The sequence below is a fragment of the Theropithecus gelada genome, chromosome 5, assembly GCF_003255815.1.
Source record: "Theropithecus gelada isolate Dixy chromosome 5, Tgel_1.0, whole genome shotgun sequence".
Classification (NCBI taxonomy): domain Eukaryota; kingdom Metazoa; phylum Chordata; class Mammalia; order Primates; family Cercopithecidae; genus Theropithecus; species Theropithecus gelada.
In genome coordinates, this window is record NC_037672.1 from 119,282,567 (window position 1) to 119,305,927 (window position 23,361).

Genomic DNA, 23,361 nt, shown 5'->3' on the forward strand with positions numbered 1-23,361 from the left:
TTATTTTCTTTCTCTAACTCTAATTTTTATGCTTTCTCTATTGAAATTCACTCTTTTGGTTATTTATTTTTTTATAAAATGTATTTGGAGAAATTTTTAAAAACATAGATACAAAAGTAAATATAATCACCATTTTACAGATTTAACAACTGTTAACAGTTGGTCATATTACTTCTATTGTTTTTAAAAGATATAGCATAACAAATAACTGTACAGTCCTTTTTAAACTTATTCTCTAAAAAGGATGACTACCAGAGAATAATATTAGTTTAGTATTGTAGTGAACCTACTTGGTCATAGTGTTTGGATTGCTTTTCCTATTCTTGGAATTCTATAGAAAAGAAATTATCTGTCTGATGTGAGGGAATGCCTAATATTCCTCAACAGCCACTTATTAGTACCACTTATTCTCATACCACTTATTAGTAAGATAAAATTGTTCTTAAGAGATTTCAATGTGGGACAAAGATAGCTTTATGATAAATATAATATAGAGCCTCACAAATGAAAGCTATAAAACAAAAGCAGAAACTGAAGCCTCTTCTGGGAATAATGAAAATAACTTAGATTTACTCTGTTAAGGAGGAGAAGAAAACAATATACTGGCATTGCAAAGCTCTAATACCAGTTGATTGATGTTTTATAGGGTGTTTGCCTAACAACTTAATGATAAAATGAGTTGTTGGTGGGTTTTTTCAGAGTAACATTTAGCTTGTCATAACTTTTTAATTCATTGCACAAATGAGTAAGGCAGTCATCAGGAAAGTGCTTCCTTTTTCTAATCAAATTATTTGATAAGACCATCTGGTAATGAGAAAAATATTTTGATTTAATAACAATGCATATTATAAAGTTGTTGAGGCTCCTAATAAAAATACTTTGTCACCATAATTTTTAATATTTATCAGTAAAGATGTTATAGAAACTGGTAGGTAAACTATATTAAAAAATGATATGCTGAAATTTTAAATTAGTTATTAAAGAAAAAAACTAACAAGATTTGTTAGAAATAGACTAATAGCTGTAACGTTTCACATGAGTTAAAGAAGAAAATAATAAGATTTGTTAAAATAGAATTTGGCTAATAACTTTATAAAATTATACTAGTTTCTTGAAACAAGTAGTAATCTGAATTTCTGTTTAGTTCAATTTTTGTTTATTTCACTAGCAATCGTATCTCAATCTTTTGACTAATAGAAGTATAAAGTAGATAAAATGCAACCAATATACATTGTAAGTATCCTACATGAATAATGATTCAAAACAAACATTAAATACCATCTCTGCCCTCACTTATGGGCATTTCTTGTTTTGTATTATTTGTCTCAAGTACATTGGTATGGGTACTAGACATAGACAAATGAAACAATACCAGACATTATGTATATTGAGTGCAAGTGTGAAATGCAAGTGTGAAATGTGAAGCTGACAAATGCATGTAAGACCTGAATACAGAGGAAACCACTGTCATCTGAAGGTAATCAGAGAAAGTAAGAAAAGACATTAAGGTCTGAAATGGTGTTTTTAAATGAATTCAGTAGTATTAACTAAGATCTGATAGTATTTTGCCATTTACAAAGCATGTTCACTTGTATTATCTTCACATAACTCTAAAATAGGATAGCTGTTATCCCTGAGTTAACAATGAGGAACTTGAGGCATAGAAACATTGAATGACTTGGTCAAACTTACGAGGCTAGAAAGTGGAAGACATTTAAGAATGATTTTCAGACTGCAGACCCTTTGCCTTCTCTGTAGTATTATGCTGGCAATAAAGATGGTTAGTTTTTCCTTAGCAGAGAGGATATGAAAGATAGTATTTAGTTTGACCAAAAATGCTGAACTGTGAATGTTATGAGTGAGAAAATCGGCTTGATGAATGATGAATATATATTGTAAAGTTGGTTATATCCAGAGACGATTTTTGGGCAATTCCCAAGTTTTAGATGCTGTGCTAAAGACTAAAGTTAGAAAGGAGGGATAGAGTCAGCCTAGTTTGGTAGGGTGGCACCTAAAAGTAAAAGATTTGAGGTAAGCATAAAGTATATAAACTGTGATGAATCACTGTGATTGTTAAATAAAAATATATTTAAAGTAAATTTGATAAGTTGAATTTTCTGTTCTCTATTAATAGAACAGGTTAATAGCCATATGCCTTTTATTGTTGATATAGTAAAACTCTGTATCTCATTAATATTAATTTGTAATTGTCATTTGACATTAAGTGTGTTATTCTGCCATTTTAGTAAGACAAGAGTTTCTAATACATTTGTGCTACCTTCTGTATGTGGCAGCTAAAATTTAAATGGGTTCATATGATATTATATAAGATAAATTTACTCTGAGTTCATTATTGAATCTTTTTTCTGTTTAAATATCACCTTTAAAATACAAAGAAAACTACTTTAAATATTTCACAGTTTTACCTATAATTTTCCTTAGGATATCTTTAATAATAAATGCTACCATTTGTGGAGTGCTTACCCTGTGGCAGTTACTTTGTTAAAACTTCACATAAATCATCTGAATTCTCATCATAAGTCTGTGAGGTTGTTCTCATTTTATACAGGAGAAAACTGATAATATTTAAGTCACTTTTTTCAAGATTACATAGCTGGTAAAATGATAAAGCCAGAATTTAAACCCAGGACTATCTAGTGTCAAAGTCTGTGCTATAATAATACTGTTTCCAATTGTTTCCCTCTCTCTCTCTCTCTCTCTCTCTGTCACACACACACACACACACACACACACGTTCTAATTTTATATACATGGCACTGTGTTGTGTATTGTGAGTATACAAAGATAAGTTTGACACCTCTAGGAGGAGCCTTTTATTGAAAGACATTGCTGGGAGTGTACAATGCATGTAAAACATTCTGGAGGCCAGAAGATAAAGTTGTGCAAACTGCTATGGTAGATGGTAGATCAGTGCTAATGTCTTTAAAGAGCCTTTATTTATTGGGATTTAAAAAAATTAAAGTACCAAAGGGTAAACAGACTAAATATATGAACACAATTTTAATGAGGCCAGCATCATCCTGATACCAAAGCCTGGCAAAGACACAACAAAAAAAGAGAATTTTAGACCAGCATCCCTGATGAACATCGATGCAAAAATCCTCAATAAAATACTGGCAAACCGAATCCACAGCACATCAAAAAGCTTATCCACGACGATCAAGTTGGCTTCATCCCTGGGATGCAAGACTGGTTCAACATATGCAAATCAATAAATGTAATCCAGCATATAAACAGAACCAAAGACAAAAACCACATGATTCTCTCAATAGATGCAGAAAAGGCCTTTGACAAAATTCAACAGCGCTTCATGCTAAAAACTGTCAATAAATTAGGTATTGATGGGATGCATCTCAAAATAGTAAGAGCTATTTATGACAAACCCACAGCCAATATCATACTGAATGGGCAAAAACTGGAAGCATTTCCTTTGAAAACTGGCACAAGACAGGGATGCCCTCTCTTACCACTCCTGTTCAACATAGTGTTGGAAGTTCTGGCCAGGGCAATCAGGCAGGGGAAAGAAATAAAAGGTATTTAATTAGGAAAAGAAGAAGTCAAACTGTCCCTCTTTGCAGATGACATGATTGTATATTTAGAAAACCGCATCATCTCAACCCAAAGTCTCCTTAAGCTGATAAGCAACTTCCGCAGCCTCAGCATACAAAAATCATTGTGCAAAAATCACAAGCATTCCTATACACCAGTAACAGGCAAACAGAGAGCCAAATCATGAGTGAACTCCCATTCACAATTGCTTCAAAAAGAATAAAATACCTAGGAATCCAACTTACAAGGGATGTGAAGGACCTCTTCAAGAAAAACTACAAGCCACTACTCAATGAAATAAAAGAGGACACAAACAAATGGAAGAACATTCCACGTTCATGGATAGGAAGAATCAATATCGTGAAATGGCCATACTGCCCAAGGTAATTTATAGATTCAGTGCCATCCCCATCAAGCTACCAATGACTTTCTTCACAGAACTGGAAGAAAACTACTTGAAAGTTCATATGGAACCAAAAAAGAGCCTGCATTGCCAAGGCAGTCCTGAGCCAGAAGAACAAAGCTGGAGGCATCCCACTACCTGACTTCAAACTGTACTACAAGGCTACAGTAACCAAAATAGCATGGTACTGGTACCAAAACAGAGGTATAGACCAGTGGAACAGAACAGAGCCCTCAGAAATAATACCACACATCTACAACCATCTGATCTTTGACAAACCTGACAAAAACAAGAAATGGGGAAAGCATTCCCTATTTAATAAATGGTGCTGAGAAAACTGGCTAGCCATATGTAGAAAGCTGAAATTGGATCCCTTCCTTACACCTTTTACAAAAACTAATTCAAGATGGATTAAAGACTTAAGTATTAGACCTAAAACCATAAAAACCCTAGAAGAAAACCTAGGCAATACCATTCAGGACATAGGCATGGGCAAGGACTTCATGTCTAAAACACCAAAAGCAATGGCAACAAAAGCCAAAATTGACAAATGGGATCTAATTAAACTAAAGAGCTTCTGCACATCAAAAGAAACTACCATCAGAGTGAACAGGCAACCTGCAGAATAGGAGAAAAATTTTATAATCTACCCATCTGACAAAGGGCTGATATCCAGAATCTACAAAGAACTTAAACACATTTACAAGAAAAAACCAACCCCATCAAAAAGTGGGCAAAGGATATGAACAGATAGTTCTCTAAAGAAGACATTTATGCACCCAACAGACACAAGAAAAAATGCTCATCATCACTGGCCATCAGAGAAATGCAAATCAAAACCACAGTGAGATACTATCTCACACCAGTTAGAATGGCAATCATTAAAAAGTCAGGCAACAACAGGTGCTGGAGAGGATGTGGAGAAACAAGAACACTTTTACACTGTTAGTGGAACTGTAAACTAGTTCAACCATTGTGGAAGACAGTGTGGTGATTCCTCAAGGATCTAGAACTAGAAATACCATTTGACCTAGCCATCCCATTACTGGGTATATACCCAAAGGATTATAAGTCATGCTGCTATAAAGACACGTGCACACATGTGTTTATTGTGGCACTTTTCACGATAGCAAAGACTTGGAACCAACCCAAATGCCCATCAATGATAGACTGGATAAAGAAAATGTGGCACATATACACCATGGAATACTATGCAGCCATAAAAAAGGATGAGTTCATGTCCTTTTTAGGGACATGGATGAAGCTGGAAACCATCATTCTCAGCAAACTCTCACAAGGACAGAAAACCAAACCCCGCATGTTCTCGCTCATAGGTGGGAATTGAACAATGAGAACCCTTGGGCACAGGAAGGGGAACATCACACACTGGGGCCTGTGGTCGGGTGGGGGGAATGGGGAGGGATAGCATTAGGAGATGTACCTAATGTAAATGACGAGTTAATGGGTGCAGGACACCAACGTGGTGCATGTATATATATGTAACAAACCTCCACGTTGTGCACATGTACCCTAGAACTTAAAGTATAATAATAATAAAAGCAGTTTAAACATACAGTGAAATGGCAATGAACAAATATGATTATCATTCTAAGAAAGTCAAGTCTGTGTTTCCTTCACCCATTGTAGTCCTAGAGTCTAGAACAGAGCCTGACACACAGTAGACACTCAGTAGATATTTGTTTAATGAATAAAACAACGTGAAAAAATGTTCAGCCATGCTTGTAGTTAAGAAGCTCAGTGAAAGCAAGATACCATTTTTCAGTTATTAAATGTCAAGTAAAGCAAAACAAAAAACAGATAGATGATAGAAAGAGATAGAATGCAGGAGAAAGTTCAATGAAATACGTAGTCAAGCATACATTTCCGGTAGGAGTGTAAATGGACTCACTTCTCTTCTAATGAAATTTATGGTAGTCTTCAAAAATATTCCTAAATTTTGACCCAGCAATTCCACTTCTAGAATCTTTACTGACAAACAATCCTGAATATGTAAAATAATTTTTACAAAAATATATAGTACATGGTAATATATATAACACAAAAATTTGGAAAGAGTATAAATATCCAACTATAAAAAATGGTTAAGTAGGTCCTGACAAATCTTATTAATGAGCTATTATGCAAAATTTATGTAAACGTGTGAAATAACACAGAATAATATTTGAGTTCAGTGAAAGAAGCAACACATAAAAAATGTTCATATAGGATAGTGTCAGTCTGTGTAGAAAAATAACTGGAAGAAAATGTATCTGCAATGTTGGCTATTTGGGTAGTGGAATATCAGGTGAAGTTTTTTTTTTAAATTTTCTAAAATTCCTTAAAAATAGATATATTAATATATAAAATTTCTCTTATTTGGAACTATGACTGGTAAGTAAACATCTGTTCACTGTCAAATTATTTAAATACATCCTAATCACCTTTTAAATATTTCAATCAAAAGAAAAATTCATTTTTGACTGGTGTTAGGAAATCTGTGTTTTTCTTTTCTGAGTTTCAACTAACTTTACAATTTCTATTCACTACCCCAATAATTTTAGATTTAATTCAAGACTGGTCTAGTGATAGTCCTCCAGACATTTTTTCATTTGTTCCATATACGTGGAATTTTAAAATCATGTTTCATCAGTTTGAAATGATTTGGGCTGCTAATCAACACAATTGGATCGACTGTTCCACTAAACAACAGGAAAATGGTAAGACATTTAAAAAATTAGGTTAAGTATTTCTCTCATTAAGGCAAATACCAACTAAGAAAATTAGTATTGATTTGATAGTTTTAACAGATACTAGAAGTTGTTTCTCCCCATTATCTTTGTGAGACTCTCAGAGGACTGTTTCAGAGTTTGTATTGGACTAAAACTTAATTTTGTTTAGTTGCGCATTTTAGACAATTTTATAATTGAAATTTTATGGACATTAAAAGTAAATTTACTTTTTCTTCTTCTTTTTTTTTTTTTTTTTTTTTTGTAGTGTATCTGGCAGCCTGTGGAGAAACACTAAACATTGATTTTTCTTTGCCATTTACGGACTTTGTTCCAGCTACGTGTAATACCAAGTTCTCTTTAAGAGTATGTATAGTTGAATCCTTTATTATTCCACAAGGTGTATTAGTTAGTTTGATTTCCCAAAGCTTATCTTTACTCCCCCTACCCAGTCCATTGCCACTTCAAGGTATTTTAGCTTTCCTCCGATGTCTACTACCTTTAGTGTCAGAGTTCCTGCTGTTTTCTTTTTGTAGTTAACTGCACCTAAGAAATTGGGCAATTAAAAATATCACAAGTTGACTATTTTCTTAGAGTTCATTTCTGATATCTGTGGCTAATCTATATGTTAGCCCTTCTAGCTCTAATGTTTACTAATTCATATGAACTAATTTTATACTTCCCTTTATTTGATTCTTAATTGTAAACATGAATTCAAGGAGTAACCACAGTACCTTTCTTCCTTTTATCTGAATGCCTGTACTTCTAAGCTCAAAATTTTATGGAACATATAATTTTTTGGTATGGGCAACCAGTAGTACTTGTAGTATTAATAGTGGTTATACTGGTAAAATTAGCAACATAATAGAAACAGCTAACATCTGTTAAACATTTTCTGTGTACTACATAGACACTATTCCATGTGCTTTAGGTAGTAACTCATGTAATTCTCAGAACAACCCTCTTGAGATTATTATTACCTGCATTTATACATTAGGAAAGTGAAGAACAGAGCTTTTGTAACTCATCATATAGCTAGTGAGGTATTGGGCAATATAGCTTAGGGCTCCATTCTTTTAACCAGTCTACCTTGCTGCCTGTTAAGAAACTAGTCATCAAGATGAACAAAGAATAGAAGACCTATAAGGGAAAAAGTAAAGCCAAGTGAAGATCCATTGATTTGCCAGTTCTGAATTATTGAAAGCCAGCTGAGGAAACAAGACTTACTAGAATCAAATGAGATAACACTATTTTAAAAATTAATAAAAATATAGAACATAGTACACCTGAGCTTATAAAAGTTTTTTTTAAAAGCTGAACTTCATAAAAAACAAAATCTGTAATTACCCATGGAAGACATTCTTTTCACTGTTTGGAAACTATACGGTTTCTTTCCCTGATTATTTTGTTGTTTTTCAATACAAACTTAGTTTTAGTCCATGTAAAATCTTACTCCTTATTTACCTGACTGTTGAATGTAAAATCTGCCATTTCAAATTTGTTTATCTCACTTGTGTAATCCCAGCACTTTGGGAGCCTGAGGCAAGATGGTTGCTTGAGGCCAGGAGTTTGAGACTAGCCTTGGCAACACAGCAAGACCCTGTCTCTACAAAAAAAAAAAAAAAAAAAAAAAAAAAAAATAGCACATTCCTCTCGTCCCAGCTACTTGGGAGGATCACTTGAGTGCAGGGGTTCAAGGCTTCACTCCAGCCTCAGTGACAGAGTGAGACCATTAAAACAAAAACTAACAATACAATAAAATATAAATAAAATTTGTTTATATTCTTTCAAACTTATTTCGAAAATTGTTGTAGACAATTTTGCCCGTATTAACCAACATATTTATGCACTAATGTTATTACTTTGGCTTATTATAATTATTTTTTAGGGAGAAGATGTTGATCTTCATTTGTTTCTACCAGATTGCCACCCTAGTAAATATTCTTTATTTATGCTGGTAAGAAATTGCCACCCAAATAAGATGATTCATGATACTGGTATTCCTGCTGAGTGTCAAAGTGGTCAGAAAACAGTTAAACCAAAATGGCGCAACGTTACTCAGGAAAAGTGAGTACATAAAATTAGTGACACAGACCAGGCACAGTGGCTCACGCCTGTAATCCCAGCACTTTGGGAGGCCGAGGTGGGTGGATCACTTGAGGTCAGGAGTTCGAGACCAACCTGGCCAACATGGTGAAACCTTGTCTCTACTAAATATACAAAAATTAGCTGGGCATCATGGTGCATGCCTGTAGTTCTAGTTACGTGGGAGGCTGAGGTAGGGGAATCGCTTGAACCCAGGAGGCGGAGGTTGCAGTGAGCTAAGATTGTACCACTGCCTTTCAGCTTGAACAACAGAAAGAGACCCCATCTCAAAAAATAAATTAATTAATAAAACAAAATAAAATTAGTGACAAGTATTTTGTGCTTGTATGTGGATAATAATAAAATTTGATTATCTGCAGCTGATATCTGTACAATTAAAGGAATAAGTATCTGACTAGAAACTGTCTGTTTTACTCTTCAAAGGGCTGGTTGGGTTGAATGCTGGACTGTCCCAAGTGTCATGCTTACAATTGATTATACATGGCACCCAATTTATCCACAAAAAGCAGATGAACAGCTAAAACAATCATGTAAGTGTTTTTATATAATTTGTGCTTTTATACAGCTGCTATTATGATTGATAGTCATGAAAAATAAAAAGCAAATAAATTGAAACACATCTATTCTTATGACATAGTATAAATATAATCTTTTAAATATTTTAGATTAATTATATCTACCTTTTGAGCATTTACTACGTATCAGATAGTGGGCCAAGCAATTTTCTGGCTTCTATTATCTCATTTAATCCTTGTAACAACTCTGTGAGACAGATATTACCATTATTTTTATCTTAAAGTTGAGGAAATATGCTCAGAAAAGGTAAGTAATATTCTCAAAGTCTGCCAAGCTAGAAGCAGTAGAGCCTGGATGTGAAACAAGGTTTGTGTGAATCTGCATATTTAAGTGCATGATTTTGTGAAACGTTAGTTTCTTTAATGCATTTTGACAGTTCTCATATAGTTTATAGTTTCCTGAAGGTAATTTGCCTTATTACCTGGGTCCAAAAAAGAATTAGAGCCAAATGATGATTTTTTTTGGTATTTTTCCAGTGAGTTAAGTTTCAAAGGATAGTTTTCATAGTTGTTTCATAGTGGCTTGATAATGTCACACTGTATTTAAATAGCTGTTTATATGAAAAAATTTTGTAGTTTAGTGCCCAAGAATAGTTAAGGTCTTGATGTGACCCAAATTTATATTGCAGGGACTCAATAAGAATGTTGTTTATGTTAACTTTTAGGTCTGTTTTCATTATATATACATAATGTAAGGATTAGTGGATGTCATGTTTGCAAAATAAAATTTTTTAGTGAATATTTCCTTGAAGATCTTCCAAGAGGTCTTTTATCCCCCACCCCCCAAACATTAATCTTTTTTTTCCTTAATTTACTACAGTATCAGAAATGGAAGAGACAATGCTATCCGTATTAAGGCCATCCCAGAAGGCATCAGACAGAGTTGTTTCTTCTCCCTCTACTTCTTCACGCCCACCTATTGATCCCTCAGAACTTCCACCTGATAAACTTCATGTAGAAATGGAACTTTCTCCAGATTCTCAGATAACTCTCTATGGACCTCTACTAAATGCCTTTTTGTGTATAAAGGTACGATTCTTAAAAACAACTTACATACTTTTAAATATAGACAAAGCAGTTAAATTTTAATTGAAAATTGAGACCATTTGAAATAGCCAATTGGATTATTTAAAGTGTCGAGGATATATCAGATATGTTGACTGGACTTAGGGTGCTAGATTCAACTACAAAATTATTTATTAAAAATAGTACTTCTCAGTTCAGCATTCTTTTGTGCATTTTGTATGTTCTAGGAATGGTGCTAGTTGCTATAGATAAAGATGATACAGCATCTGTTCTCAGGGGTGTGAGCTAGAGGGATAGCTAGGATAGACAGATGTATGGACAAATTTTCACACATTGTAAGTAATGTAGCAATAGAAGTACTACATATATCTGAGAATAATTGGTAATGGAAAACACTACTTCAAGTGAGTCCATTGAAAATAAGTGACAACGTTTTATGATAAATAATGAATAAATATTTGTTTGGTGCTTTATTTGAAAAACTGAAGCAAATATATGAAAATGCTTGTTTCAGAGTGTATCAAACTTAGGTTCTAAATAAATGTGCACTAATTTTTAGAACAAAGAACAAATCGTGTTGACTCATTTTGGTATATTTTTTTCCACTGAAATTGTGTGATTGCACAGTATGACAGCACTTTAAAGTTGATCTCTGTAGAATGATTATGAAGAGAGGCTATTTTTGGATAAATATTTGAGGAGTTCATCAGTTTTCTGGAGATCACTCTTATTTTGATGTTCAAATCATATGTTTTAAATGCCCCCAACAAATTATCAACATTTCTTGTTGATTTAATCTTTATGGTAACTACTATAATCCTTCCTGATCCTCCCTTATCACCTTTGCCTGTGATTAGAGGACTTATCCACATCACTTTCAACAACTTAAGAAATTTTGCATTTTTAAAGGATCTGGCAGATTTACTTTGGATATTGAATACCTAGCTGACAAGGAATCCTGTAATGTACAGCCATAAGAGTAATTCATTCTGGAGAGACGGACTAGGATGTTCAGGGTTGGTCAGGGAAGCACGATCAAGGTTTGTTAGTAAAGGCTCTGCAGGAAGTGCTGGCTGAACTGGGTTTTGAAGGCATATAGCATCTCAATATTTGAGTTATTATAATGTATCTACTAAAAACTACCATAAATCATCAGATGATGTAACTTAATATAAAAGATGCAAGGGAAAATGTGGTTAATATTTGTAGATACCTAGAGTTTCTGTTGATTACATACACACCTTTCTTCCTTCTTGTGACCATCATTTGACCTAAAGTGTATGTCAAATATTTCTCCCAATATCTTACTTTCTTAGGATTGCATGTGAATAACTATAAAGGATTTAAAAGATAATTTTCAAGCTATAGTCTTCCTAAAGAGGCTGCATTATATTTTACTTAAATATAAGTAATGATTTAATTAGTAGGTGAAGGTAGTCATAGTGATACAATATCAGTTTTTGAATACTACTAGAGTGGTATTAACTTTCGTTTTTGCATTACTATGTACACATGGAACCTCAATTTGTTTTTACTAAAAAAACTGATAGTAATAAAAAAATAAGAGGACTCTAACAAAACAGAATACAGTGAAATAAATATATGCTTTCATTTTAGACTTGTTTATAGGTTCTACTCCACAGATGTAGCCATTGCTGATAGATTATTGTTTTCATACAGACTTTTTTGCATTAAAGGCTTTATAACAACTTTTTAGTACTTTCAAAAGTTTGTCTTGCCCTAAATATTGTATTAGTGTTTACATTTATCTAATTAGCTTAGAACTTGTATAAAATGTCTATTAAAGCAAATTGTAAAATTTGAAATTTTGACATGTTTACTAAATATGTATCAAAGATATGACAGGCAAAAAATTTGTTTAGCCCAATTAACTCTGTGCTTCCTTTTATAAGGAATTTATGCAATTCTTTAAGTTTCTGGTTTTGTTTTTGTTTTTTAAGAGACAGGGTCTTGCTTTGTCACTCAGGCTGGAGTGCAGTGGCACAATCATAGCACTTTGTAATCTGGAACCCCAGGGCTCAAGTGATCCTCCTGCCTCAGCCTCTTATAGCTAGGTCTACAGGCAAGCACCACCACACCCATCTAACTTTTAAAAAATTATTTTTTGGAGAGACTGGGTCCTGCTGTGTTGCCCAGGCTTGTCTCAAACTCCTTCCTGGCCTCAAGCGATCCTCCAGCCTTGGCCTCCCAAAGTGCTGGGATTATAGGTGTGAACCACCATGCCTGGTCTGTTTGTTTAACTATATAACGTGTATTTTACTTGGTAACGGTATTAGTACTTTAAAACTTTCTGGAAGTTGAAAAATATATATATTATTTTTATAACATATTCAAATTGATATATGAAATTTTCTTGTTCATGTATTTTCATGTATACATGAAAAAGAAAATGGCAATTTAAGGGAATTAAAAATTCATGTAACCAACATTGTCTCTTTTTAGTTATCAAAATTAAACATCAAGAAATTATAAAGAATAAACTAGGAAAAAAAAATCACTGTATTTGTTTGACTGTATATGAAAGACTGCTTTCCAAAATCCACAGAAGAAACTAGACCTGGCATTATCATTATAAATAATTCTAAGAAGAATATGTCTACTGAATATTCATTAAAATTTATGAGGACATGTGTGGAAATGGGAGGTCTTCTGCAGATGTAGACAATATAGTAACTGTGAGTGTCAGCCCAAAATCATTTCAGTCATATTAAAACTTTGTCATTTCTTCTGTTGTGGATATAAAGTTGGATAACCATACTACTTACATTACTTTCCTGATTTGACTTCTCTTAGTCTTATTTCATTTTTTTGTTAATGAAGGAAAATAAATCTTTTTATAATGATAACATGTCAGTGGTAGCAAATAACTGCATGAAAGGGTATATATGGCATATATGTTTTTCTTATTAAAAATAATTTTAGGCCAGGCGCGGTGGCTCACGCCTGTAATCCCAGCACTTTGGGAGACTGAGGCGGGCGGATCACGAGGTCAGGAGATCGAGACCATCCTGGCTAACGAGGTGAAACCCTGTCTCTACTAAAAATACAAAAAATTAGCCGGGCGTGGTGGCGGACACCTGTAGTCCCAGCTACTTGGGAGGCTGAGGCAGGAGAATGGTGTGAACCGGGGAGGTGAAGCTTACAGTGAGCCGAGATCGCGCCACTGCACTCCAGCCTGGGGACAGAGCAAAACTCTGTCTAAAAAAATAATAATAATAATAATAATAATTTTAATAATCTTGAACAGAAACCTGGCTATTAGTTTTTCTTTTTTAAAAAAAGGGTAATTTTGGAAACAGTACTTGTGGACTTTTCCTACTGTTTCTCTGATTTTATTAGCTGCCATCTTTTCACCTGTTGTTATTTTTTTCTGTTTTGAGAAATGAGCATCATTGGACAAGTATACATTTTTAACTAGGAAAAACATTACAGTCTCTTACTTGAAATAGGTGATAAGATACTCATATATCAAAATACCATTATGAAAAGAAAATTTTGGAGAATTCTTAAGTAAATTGAAATGTAGTTTATCATTCTTAAATTCAAACATGATGCAAATTTGACAAAAGAACACGTTTTCTTGGTTCTATAAGCCAGTGGATTTTTTCTAGGGTTGTTTAGAATTTATTTTAAAGATAGTTTAATTTTGCATGCCATCTATTATAAAATGAAATTGAAAGTTTTATTTGTATTTGTAAATATTTGTGTACATTTATTAATCTTAAAGTACCATAAAAGTTTGCCATAATGTATTACCACCTACCTTACATTTTGATCAACCTTTTTGGTAACTTTTTTTTTCAGTAAATTCTTTTTTTTTTTTTTTTGAGACAGGGTCTGACTTTGTCACCCAGGTAGTGGCATGGTCAGAGTTCACTGCAGCCTCGACTTCCTGGGCTCAGGTGATTCTCTCACCCTTCCAAGTAGCTGAGACCACATGCATGTGCCACCATACCTGGATAATTTTTGTATTTTTTGTGGAGACAGGGTTTCACCATGTTGCCCAGGCTGGTCTCGAACTCCTGGGCTCAAGTGATCTGCTCACCTGTGCTTCCTAAAGTGCTGGGATTACAGGTGTGAGCCACTGCGCCTGGCCTTTCAGTTAATTCTTAAGAAATTAACTAATAGATTTGGAATTCATAAATTAAGAAAAACCCTTAAGTCACACACCCAGCGTTAGACATTTAACATTAGACAAAATTCTTAAAGGAGTTATAATTTTAAAAGTACATTTTGTTGACGATATTCAGTAACTACAAATGTATTAACTCATGAAAGAATCCTAGTATTTTATAACTCCTTTAGAGCAAAGTCACTGACACATTTAACAAAAATTAGCAAATGTTCTCTGCTATGTTGGGCATTCAGTGTTCCCTAAGGAATTTGATATGAATTATTTCCATTTCAAAAGCAATGGAGATTGCTTTAGTAGCAAATTGAACATTAGACCCAAGGGAATCTTTTTTCTTTTTACTGTAGTAATCTACAGAAATCTAAATTTTTTTCAAGATTTACAATTATGAGAGATTACAAGGGAATTTTTAAAAAATAAGAGATCTGTTGGCTAGGATCATTAAAAATGAGTTAAAATGAGTGCTGGTAACTGTTTTGTTTTGTTGGTACATGTTAGTATGCTGAAACCTAATAGTAGTTGAGTCCTTAGATTAACTGTTTTGGAGAAGGTGGGGCAGAGGTGTTTTTCTGGGGGCCATTTACACGTGGAAGTATCAAAGGAGTTTTTCCACTTTACACTTGACTCTGGACTCTGCCTACTGCAAACTTTCTGAACAGTCATCAGGACTGGGGTGGAATGTGTATTTCATAAAGGCTTCTGGAGGGGAGAACTACTGCTTTGAACATCTTTAAGTTTTGTTTGTTTGTTTAGTTTATTTCAGTTGTTTTGGGGAACAGGTAGTTTTTGGTTACATGGATAAATTCTTCAGTGGTGATTTCTGAGATTTTGGTGCACCCATCACCTGAGCAGTGTACACTATACTCAATGTGTAGTCTTTTATCCCTCACCCCACCACCTGCCACATCCTTCCTCTCGAGTCTCCGAAATCTGTTATATCATTCTTATGCCTTTGCGTCCTCACAGCTTAGCCCCCACTTATGAGTGCAAACATATGATATTTGGTTTTCCATTCATGAGTTACTTCATTTAGAATAATGGTCTCCAATTTCATCCAGGTTGCTGTGAATGCCATTATTTCATTCCTTTTTATGACTGAGGAGTAGTCCATGGTATATATGTGTGTACGTATGTATGTGTATATATATACACATACCACATTTTCTTTATCCACTCGTTGGTTGCTGGGCATTAAGGTTGGTTCCATGTTTTTGAATTGTGAATTGTGCTTCTATGAACATGAGTGTGCAAGTGTCTTTTTCATATAATGACTTCTTTTCTTTTTGGTAAATAGCCAGTAGTGGGATTGCTGGATCGAATGGTAGTTCTACATTTAGTGTGAATCTCCATACTATTTTCCATAGTGGTTGTACTATGTCACATTCCCACCAGCAGTGTAAAAGTGTTCCCTTTTCACCACATCCACACTAACATCTATTATTTTTGATTTTTAAATTATGGCCAGTCCTGCAGGATAAGGTGGTATCACGTTGTGGTTTTGATTGCATTTCCCTGAGCATTAGTGATGTTGAACATTTTTCATGTGTTTGTTGGCCATTTGTGTATCTTCTTTTGAGAAATGTCTGTTCATGTCCTTTGCCGACTTTTAGATGGGATTATTTTTTTCCTTGCTGATTTGTTTGAGTTCCCTGTAGATTCTGTATATTAGTCCTTGGTCAGATGCATAGTTTGTGAAGATTTTCTCCCACTCTGTGGGTTGTCTGTTTATTCTGCTGATTATTTCTTTTGCTGTGCAGAACCTTTTTAGTTTAATTAGGTCCCATTTGTTTATTTTCGTTTTCGTTGCATTTGCTTTTGGGTTCTTGGTGAAGAATTCTTTGCCTAAGCCAATGTCTAGAAGAGTCTTTCTGATGTTATCATAGAATTTTTATGGTTTCAGGTCTTAGATTTAAGTCTTTGATCTATCTTGAGTTGATATTTCTATAAGGTGAGAGATGAGGATACAGTTTCATTCTTCTATGTGTGGCTTGCCAATTATCCCAGCACAATTTGTTGAATAGGTTTTTGTTTCTTATTTTGTTTATGTGATGTATCACATTTACTGATTTGTGTATAAACCATCCCTGCATCCCTGCTATGAAAGCCACTTTTCTCACTTTATGTTTTTGTATGCTTTGTTGATGATCAGTTGGCTGCAAGTATTTGGCTCTATTTTGGCTTTATTTTGGCTTCTCTATTCAGTTCCATTGGTCTGCGTGCCTGTTTTTATAACAGTACCTTGCTGTTTTGGTAACTATAGCCTTCTAGTATATGGTTTAAAGTCAGGTAATATGATGCCTCCAGATTTGTTCTTGTTGCTTAGTCTTGCTTTGGCTCTGCAGGCTCTTTTTTGATTCCATATGAATTTTAGGATTGTTTTTTCTAGTGGTGTGAAGAATTACAGTAGTATTTTAATGGAAATTGCCATGAATTCATAGATTGCTTTTGGCAGTGTGGTCATTTTCACAATATTGATTCTACACAATTTGTTGAATAGGTTTTTTGTTGCTAATTTTGTTTATGTGATATATCACGTTTGTTGACTCATGCCTACATCCATGGTGTGAAACCCACTTGATCATGGTGAATTATCTTTTTGATATGCTCTTAGATTCAGTTAGCTAGTATTTTGTTGAGGATTTTTGCATCTTTGTTCATCAGGGATATTGATCTTTAGTTTCTTTTTTTTTAATGTCTTTTTCTGGTTTTGGTATTAGGGTGATACTGTCTTCATAGAACGATTTAGGGAGGATTCCCTCTTTATCTTTTGGAATAGTTTTGGTAGGATTGGTACCAATTATTTTTTAAATGTCTGATAGAATTCAGCTGTGAGTCCATCTGGTGGTTCTGGCCTTTTTTTTGTTGTTGGCAACTTTTAAAAATCCCTTTTTCTCTCTCACTGTTTGTTATTGGTCTGTTCAGAGTTTCTGTTTCTTCCTGGTTTAATCTAGGAGGGTTTTATATTTCCAGGAATTTATCCATCTCCTCTAGATTTTCCAGTTTGGTCACGTAAAGTTATTCTTAGTAGCCTTGAATGATCTTTCGTGCTTCTTTGGTATCAGTTGTAATATTTCCATTTTTGTTTCTAATTGAGCTTATTTGGATCTTCTCTCTTCTTTTCTTGGTTAACCTCACGAATAGTCTATCAATTTTGTTTTAATCTTGTCAAAGAACCAGCTTTTTATTTTATCTCTTCAAGTTTTTAATGTTGATCGAACTTAATTAGACATTTATGTTATTTTTAAAAATTTAATGTTGGAATTTAAAGTATAACCCAGTGTTTTCTGTTATATGTGTGCATAAATTTGTCCGTGCTTCAGAATTGTATTTTAAAGACAATTATTAAGATTTCAGGCAGGTTTCAAGTGGCATCTGTATTTAGGAGGTGGACGGCAATAGGGAATAGAGGAAAAAGCACTGGTTTTGTGAGCTGGTAGGTTTGGGATTTCGATATTAATCCCCCTACCAATTAACTGTATGACTTTAAGCCCTTCGACATTATTTCCTATGAAATGATATTATGTACTGATGTCCATAACTCTAGTCAGAAAATAACTTTGTCAATAATCAAAATGCAGAATTTACCAAATTCCTGTCTTGGTTCTAATATTTAACAGATATGCTAACAATGTTAACAGGAATATTTAACAACTTTTGTGTACTACTGACAGATCAAAAGGCCAAAATTTAAATTTAGAATCAATGGGAAAAAATAATTTAAATTCCAGCTAAATTTATATTTTCATGCAAAAGAAAACAATAGTTGAAACACTTCTGCATAAAAAACTAGGATGAACCATGTGAAAGGAATTTTTGATAATTGTTGGTAACACATGCCTTTATCTCATCAATAACCAAGATTGGATATTTTTATTAAAGCTGTTGAAACATGCCCGATAAATAATTCCCACAGGAATATGTGAATTGTACTAGTTACCTAATCGAATTTAGCCAGACTGATTTTTAGTGAATTGCTTCCCCCAAAGGATGTCCTCAGGTATTGCCTGAGAACTCTGAGAAGCAGTGATTGAAAACTCTTTAACCATGCAAACCTTCAAAGGTCTCTAAGGACCTAAATTACAAGGTTTTGCTGTAATTGGGGCAATGTCATGAAGCTTTACTATAAAATAGGCTTCTGTAACTTTTTGTATTTTTTGCTACTGAATATTTATTTGCCAAGTGACTACGTGTAAGCCTTAACATATGTTTTCTTTTGTATTTTAAGACAATAGGGCTGATGCCTTTTTATTAAATATAATAGGTTAAGGAAATACATAATTTACAAATTTAGGCTCATAGGTGAAAATATATTTACATACTTCTTCTGACAGCAATTTGAGTTTTCTTAATATTTATAGGAAAACTACTTTGGGGAAGATGACATGTATATGGATTTTGAAGAGGTTATCTCAAGTCCTGTTTTGTCACTGTCAACGTCATCCAGCTCTGGGTGGACTGCTGTTGGAATGGAAAATGACAAAAAGGAAAATGAAGGTTCAGCCAAGTCAATTCATCCACTTGCCTTGCGTCCTTGGGATATTACTGTACTTGTTAATTTGTACAAAGTTCATGGACGTCTTCCTGTTGTAAGTGTTTACACATCAAAGTAGTCTGGAATATATTATGACATCCACCTGTGTATAGATGTAAAGCATGCAACACACACTTAGAAAAAGAAAATCAGATTCAGAAACTTCTAAATTTATTATTTTACTGTTACAAAACTCATGTATTTTCTTCATAATATGATTACTTGATCATTGGTAATTTTATTTTCTATTTTTCTTCTAATTTAACTTTAGCTGCTTCTTTGCTGTTCTGTGTAACGTTAGGACATTGTGTCATACGTTGAATTGTTGGGTTTATAATTAACCTGATGGGTATTCAAGGACTTTACATTTTCTTAGCTTTTATCTCTAGACCCCAGACCAGTTTGGGGCCTTATGGTAGATCTGTTACAAAATGAAGTTTCTGGCTTGACTGTGGGGTTGAATTATGTAGTTTGGATCTAGCACAGTATCCTGGGTCACTCTAAGGACAACCCGTGGACCTGTTCTTATTGACATGGAATGATATTAAATTGCCCCAAGAACCCAGGGACTTTGGAGGAGGGACAGATGAGGTGTGTGTCTGTGTCGCAGTGGGGTTGGGGGGCGGGTGGCCCTCTGTTGCTTAGTGCAGCTAATGATCCTACTGAGGTACAGAATAGTTATTTTTGTCAGTAATCGTAGTTTCTCTGTTTTGAAAAGCAAATTCTCTTAATCATGAGAGATGTAATTTTTATTTTTCTGTACTTCCTTACTTTTTGCCTTTTCTGTATTTCGACTATGCCATTTCATTTTACTGTAGCATGGAACTACTGATGGTCCTGAATGCCCTACAGCTTTCTTGGAAAGACTATGTTTTGAAATGAAAAAAGGATTTAGGGAGACCATGCTGCAACTTATCCTGTCACCCCTGAATGTGTTTGTCAGTGATAACTATCAGGTAAGGTGAAAATGAAATATGGTGGAAACACAGAGATTTACTATTAATATTTATTGGGTTAAAACAATGTATTAGCTTCTGTGCATGGACTTTGTAGCTCTTTAAGTCAGAGACTTTTAAGTTAACTGTATTAAGAAGTTTTGTAAGTATGTTTTTGTGTATGAGAGTTGTTTCAAGAACCTCAATTTTCTTTTGCTTGTCTCTATTTCTGTGATCCCAATTATATTTTATACCTTTTGCTATTATAATAGAAATGGAAATACTTTCTCAAATATTTATGGAAGGGAAAAATTAACTTTATAAAATGTTGGTAGGTTCTGTTGAGTATCACAACATAAATGTTAATTTTTTTATATTTTAAATATTATTTTAAGTATTTAAATAATATTTTAAAACGTGTGTATCTACACGGCCAATGACTTATTCATCTAACATAAGATACTTCGTTAATTCCTTCAAGATACCTCTGGGCTCTTTTAAAAGAGAACCAATGATATTCATCAAGTGAGAATTTGAGAATTTATTACATTTCTGGGTAGATTATAATTTTATTATTATTTTTTAAAAAGCCAAATGGCTTTCCGTGGCACCTACCACCGCCTTATATGCCCTGTCTTACTTTTAATCAAGTTGTGTGATTTAGAAATATAAATGGAACGTAATACAAGAGACAGTAAAATTATAAATGTGAAGATGAATCTGATACCCAGAAATCATCAGTGAATGATCATTTATTATGATTATATGTAGTAACTGATCATTTTATTTAAAATAGCATATCTCCTTTTCATTCTTTTGCCATCACTGACTATATTTTTCTTCATGGAATTTTAATTTAATTTTTCATACATATATTTGACATATATGAGATCATATTAGCTAAGACTTAATACGTGCTAGGCATTGTTTTTATTTTGCCACAGAATGTTTCCGGTTTTAAACTTTTATTTTGAAATAATTATAGATTCACAGGAAGTTGCAAAGATCAGAGAGATCCTGTGTGTACTCTTTACCCAGTTGTTTTCCATGGTAAAATTATTTTACATAATTATAGTATCAAAACAAGGAAACTGACGTTGATACAATGTGTGTGCATAGTTCTAGGTCATCTTATCATGTGTAAATTCATGTAACCACCACCAAAATGAAGATACAGAACTATTCTATCATCACAAAGATCTCACATAACACTATTTTAACTTGCCATATTAACCTTAAAAAAACTCTTGTCCTCCTCTCTATAATTAGTGGGTCACTAGAATCAGTTGTTTTTTATTCTGGGAGGCAGGTGTGTGGAGAGGAAGCCCATCTCCCTTTTTCAGTCTATTAAGGAAAATAATAAAGGGAAAAGGGAAAGTCTTCTATGGATAAGTTCTGAGAATCGTAGATGACTATCCCTGGTTTTTTATGAGTACCTGGTAACACTTCAACTTTTAATCACTGTACTTTTAAAAGACTTTTCCAGACGTAGAAAACATTTTATTGAGCTGATTATGAATATTCACATCAATTCTTATTATAGAGGTATGGCAAACTTGTAGAGAGACTGAATTATAAAGTATGACTTATTTGGGGATTGGAGAAGGAGTTCATGGAGTAGAGATATCAAGGTGGAAGTAGAAGCACTAGTGATAATTCATTTCCTAGATGGTTGACAACTTACCCCAAAGACAAAGGTACCATATATATCCTCTTGGAATTTGCTTGTCTACTTACCTTGTTTATGTTCTATAGTGTTGACAAAACTATTCCTAAGAATTTTTTTCTTCATCTGTCATTATACTATCTAATGTTCTTTCACAGTGAGAGGGTTCACACTTTGTCTACTTCCAAGGCTCAAATCTGGGTTACCCACTTGTAGTTTATCCTGGGTAGCAACAGTCTTAAGGCTTCAAGACGAAGGATCTAAGGTGACTGATGGACTACTGTGTCCCATTATGAAACTATGCACTTTTTACTTTGTGGTCATCTTATGTATTAGTTTCATAGGGCTGCCATAACAAAGTATCCTACACTAGGTGACATAAAAGAACAGAAATGTATTCTCTCACAGTTCTGGAGGTTCACAGTCCTGTTGGCAGGGTCACAGTCTGTCTGAGTTGTAGGGGAAGATCCTTCCTTGCCTCTTCTTAGGCTCTGGTGGTTGCCAGTAATCCCTGGTATTCCTTGGCTTGTAGATGAATCACTCAAATTTCTGCCTCCATCTCAACTGGCTGCCACTCTCTCTCTCTGTGCCTGTGTGTCCTACTTTTTCTCCTCTTACAGGGGTACCAGTCATATTGGATTAGGGCCTACCCTCAGTGTAAACTTACCATAACCTAATTATATCTGCAAAAATCCTGTTTCATAAAAAGTCCTGTTTTCATATTCATAGGTTCCAGGGCTTCAGACCTGAACATATATTTTTGAGGGACGCCGTTCAACCCACACATGATGCAAACTGCAATAAAATTTAGAATATAATGTTTATTGGTGTATCATGTAGGCTGTACCTTAGGAAAGCCCAAGATCCACGTGTAATTTTGAGATTAAAAAATTTCATAAAAGTTTTATACTGAGAATTATTGAGTCTCAGTGTCAGAAGATAACTTTCTTGACCACCTTCCCTAGTTCTCTCAGTAAAAAAGGTAAGGAAATTAATGCCTGGAGAAGTCAGGTGATTTTATATAAAGTCACATAGCTTGGATGAAAATTAAATGAAAAATTGGATCAGAAGAGCTTCTAGAGTGATTATTGTAGTCTCAATTTGAATTTTTTTAAAAAAAGTTTCTTACGAATTAGAGTTAGCCCTTATCCTTAAAAAAAATTTTTTAAGACTATTTCCCAACATATGTTGAAAGCAAGGAACACTAACCCTGTGAGGTAGCCTAGACATACATGAAGAGGAATACCGTAATAAAACTAGGTTGGGAAATAATCTGTGAACTGCCTCAGTGTATCTTGGTATATTGAAGACTCTGTGAACACTTGCTGTGAAGAAATCTGTCTAGTCAGCAGCATCTACTTTTTGTGGTCACTGTTAGGTGCAGTGATATTTGGTGCATAAGACAGAAACGGTCATTAATGAACCTGGGGGAGAACGTAAATATGGTGAACATTAAAATTAAGATTAATAATTTCAAGCGTAAAATGTGCCACAAGGTGAGGTAGGCAGTGCTCTGGTAGCATTTAATGGTCTGGAGGCAAGAACAGGATCAGAGTCATATGTTTAGAAGATCTCTGTGACTACTGATAGAGTATGGAGCAGAGAGATGTAAAAAGTTAATACCTTGAAAAGGTCCTGGCAAGAGGTGATACTGTTTGGACCAGGATGAG

General features: G+C 34.1%; 1 protein-coding gene across 2 annotated transcripts in view; it reads left to right on the forward strand.

Moving 5' to 3' along the window:
• Positions 1-23,361, forward strand: part of KIAA1109 (KIAA1109 ortholog) — a 210,622-nt gene that overhangs the window by 48,857 nt on the left and 138,404 nt on the right. For both annotated transcript variants that reach the window (XM_025385484.1, XM_025385483.1), the window contains 7 exons: positions 6,535-6,690; positions 6,968-7,065; positions 8,588-8,766; positions 9,229-9,335; positions 10,201-10,409; positions 18,918-19,145; positions 19,909-20,046. In XM_025385484.1, the coding sequence (XP_025241269.1) occupies positions 6,535-6,690; positions 6,968-7,065; positions 8,588-8,766; positions 9,229-9,335; positions 10,201-10,409; positions 18,918-19,145; positions 19,909-20,046 (1,115 nt within the window). The remainder of the gene's footprint in view (positions 1-6,534; positions 6,691-6,967; positions 7,066-8,587; positions 8,767-9,228; positions 9,336-10,200; positions 10,410-18,917; positions 19,146-19,908; positions 20,047-23,361) is intronic.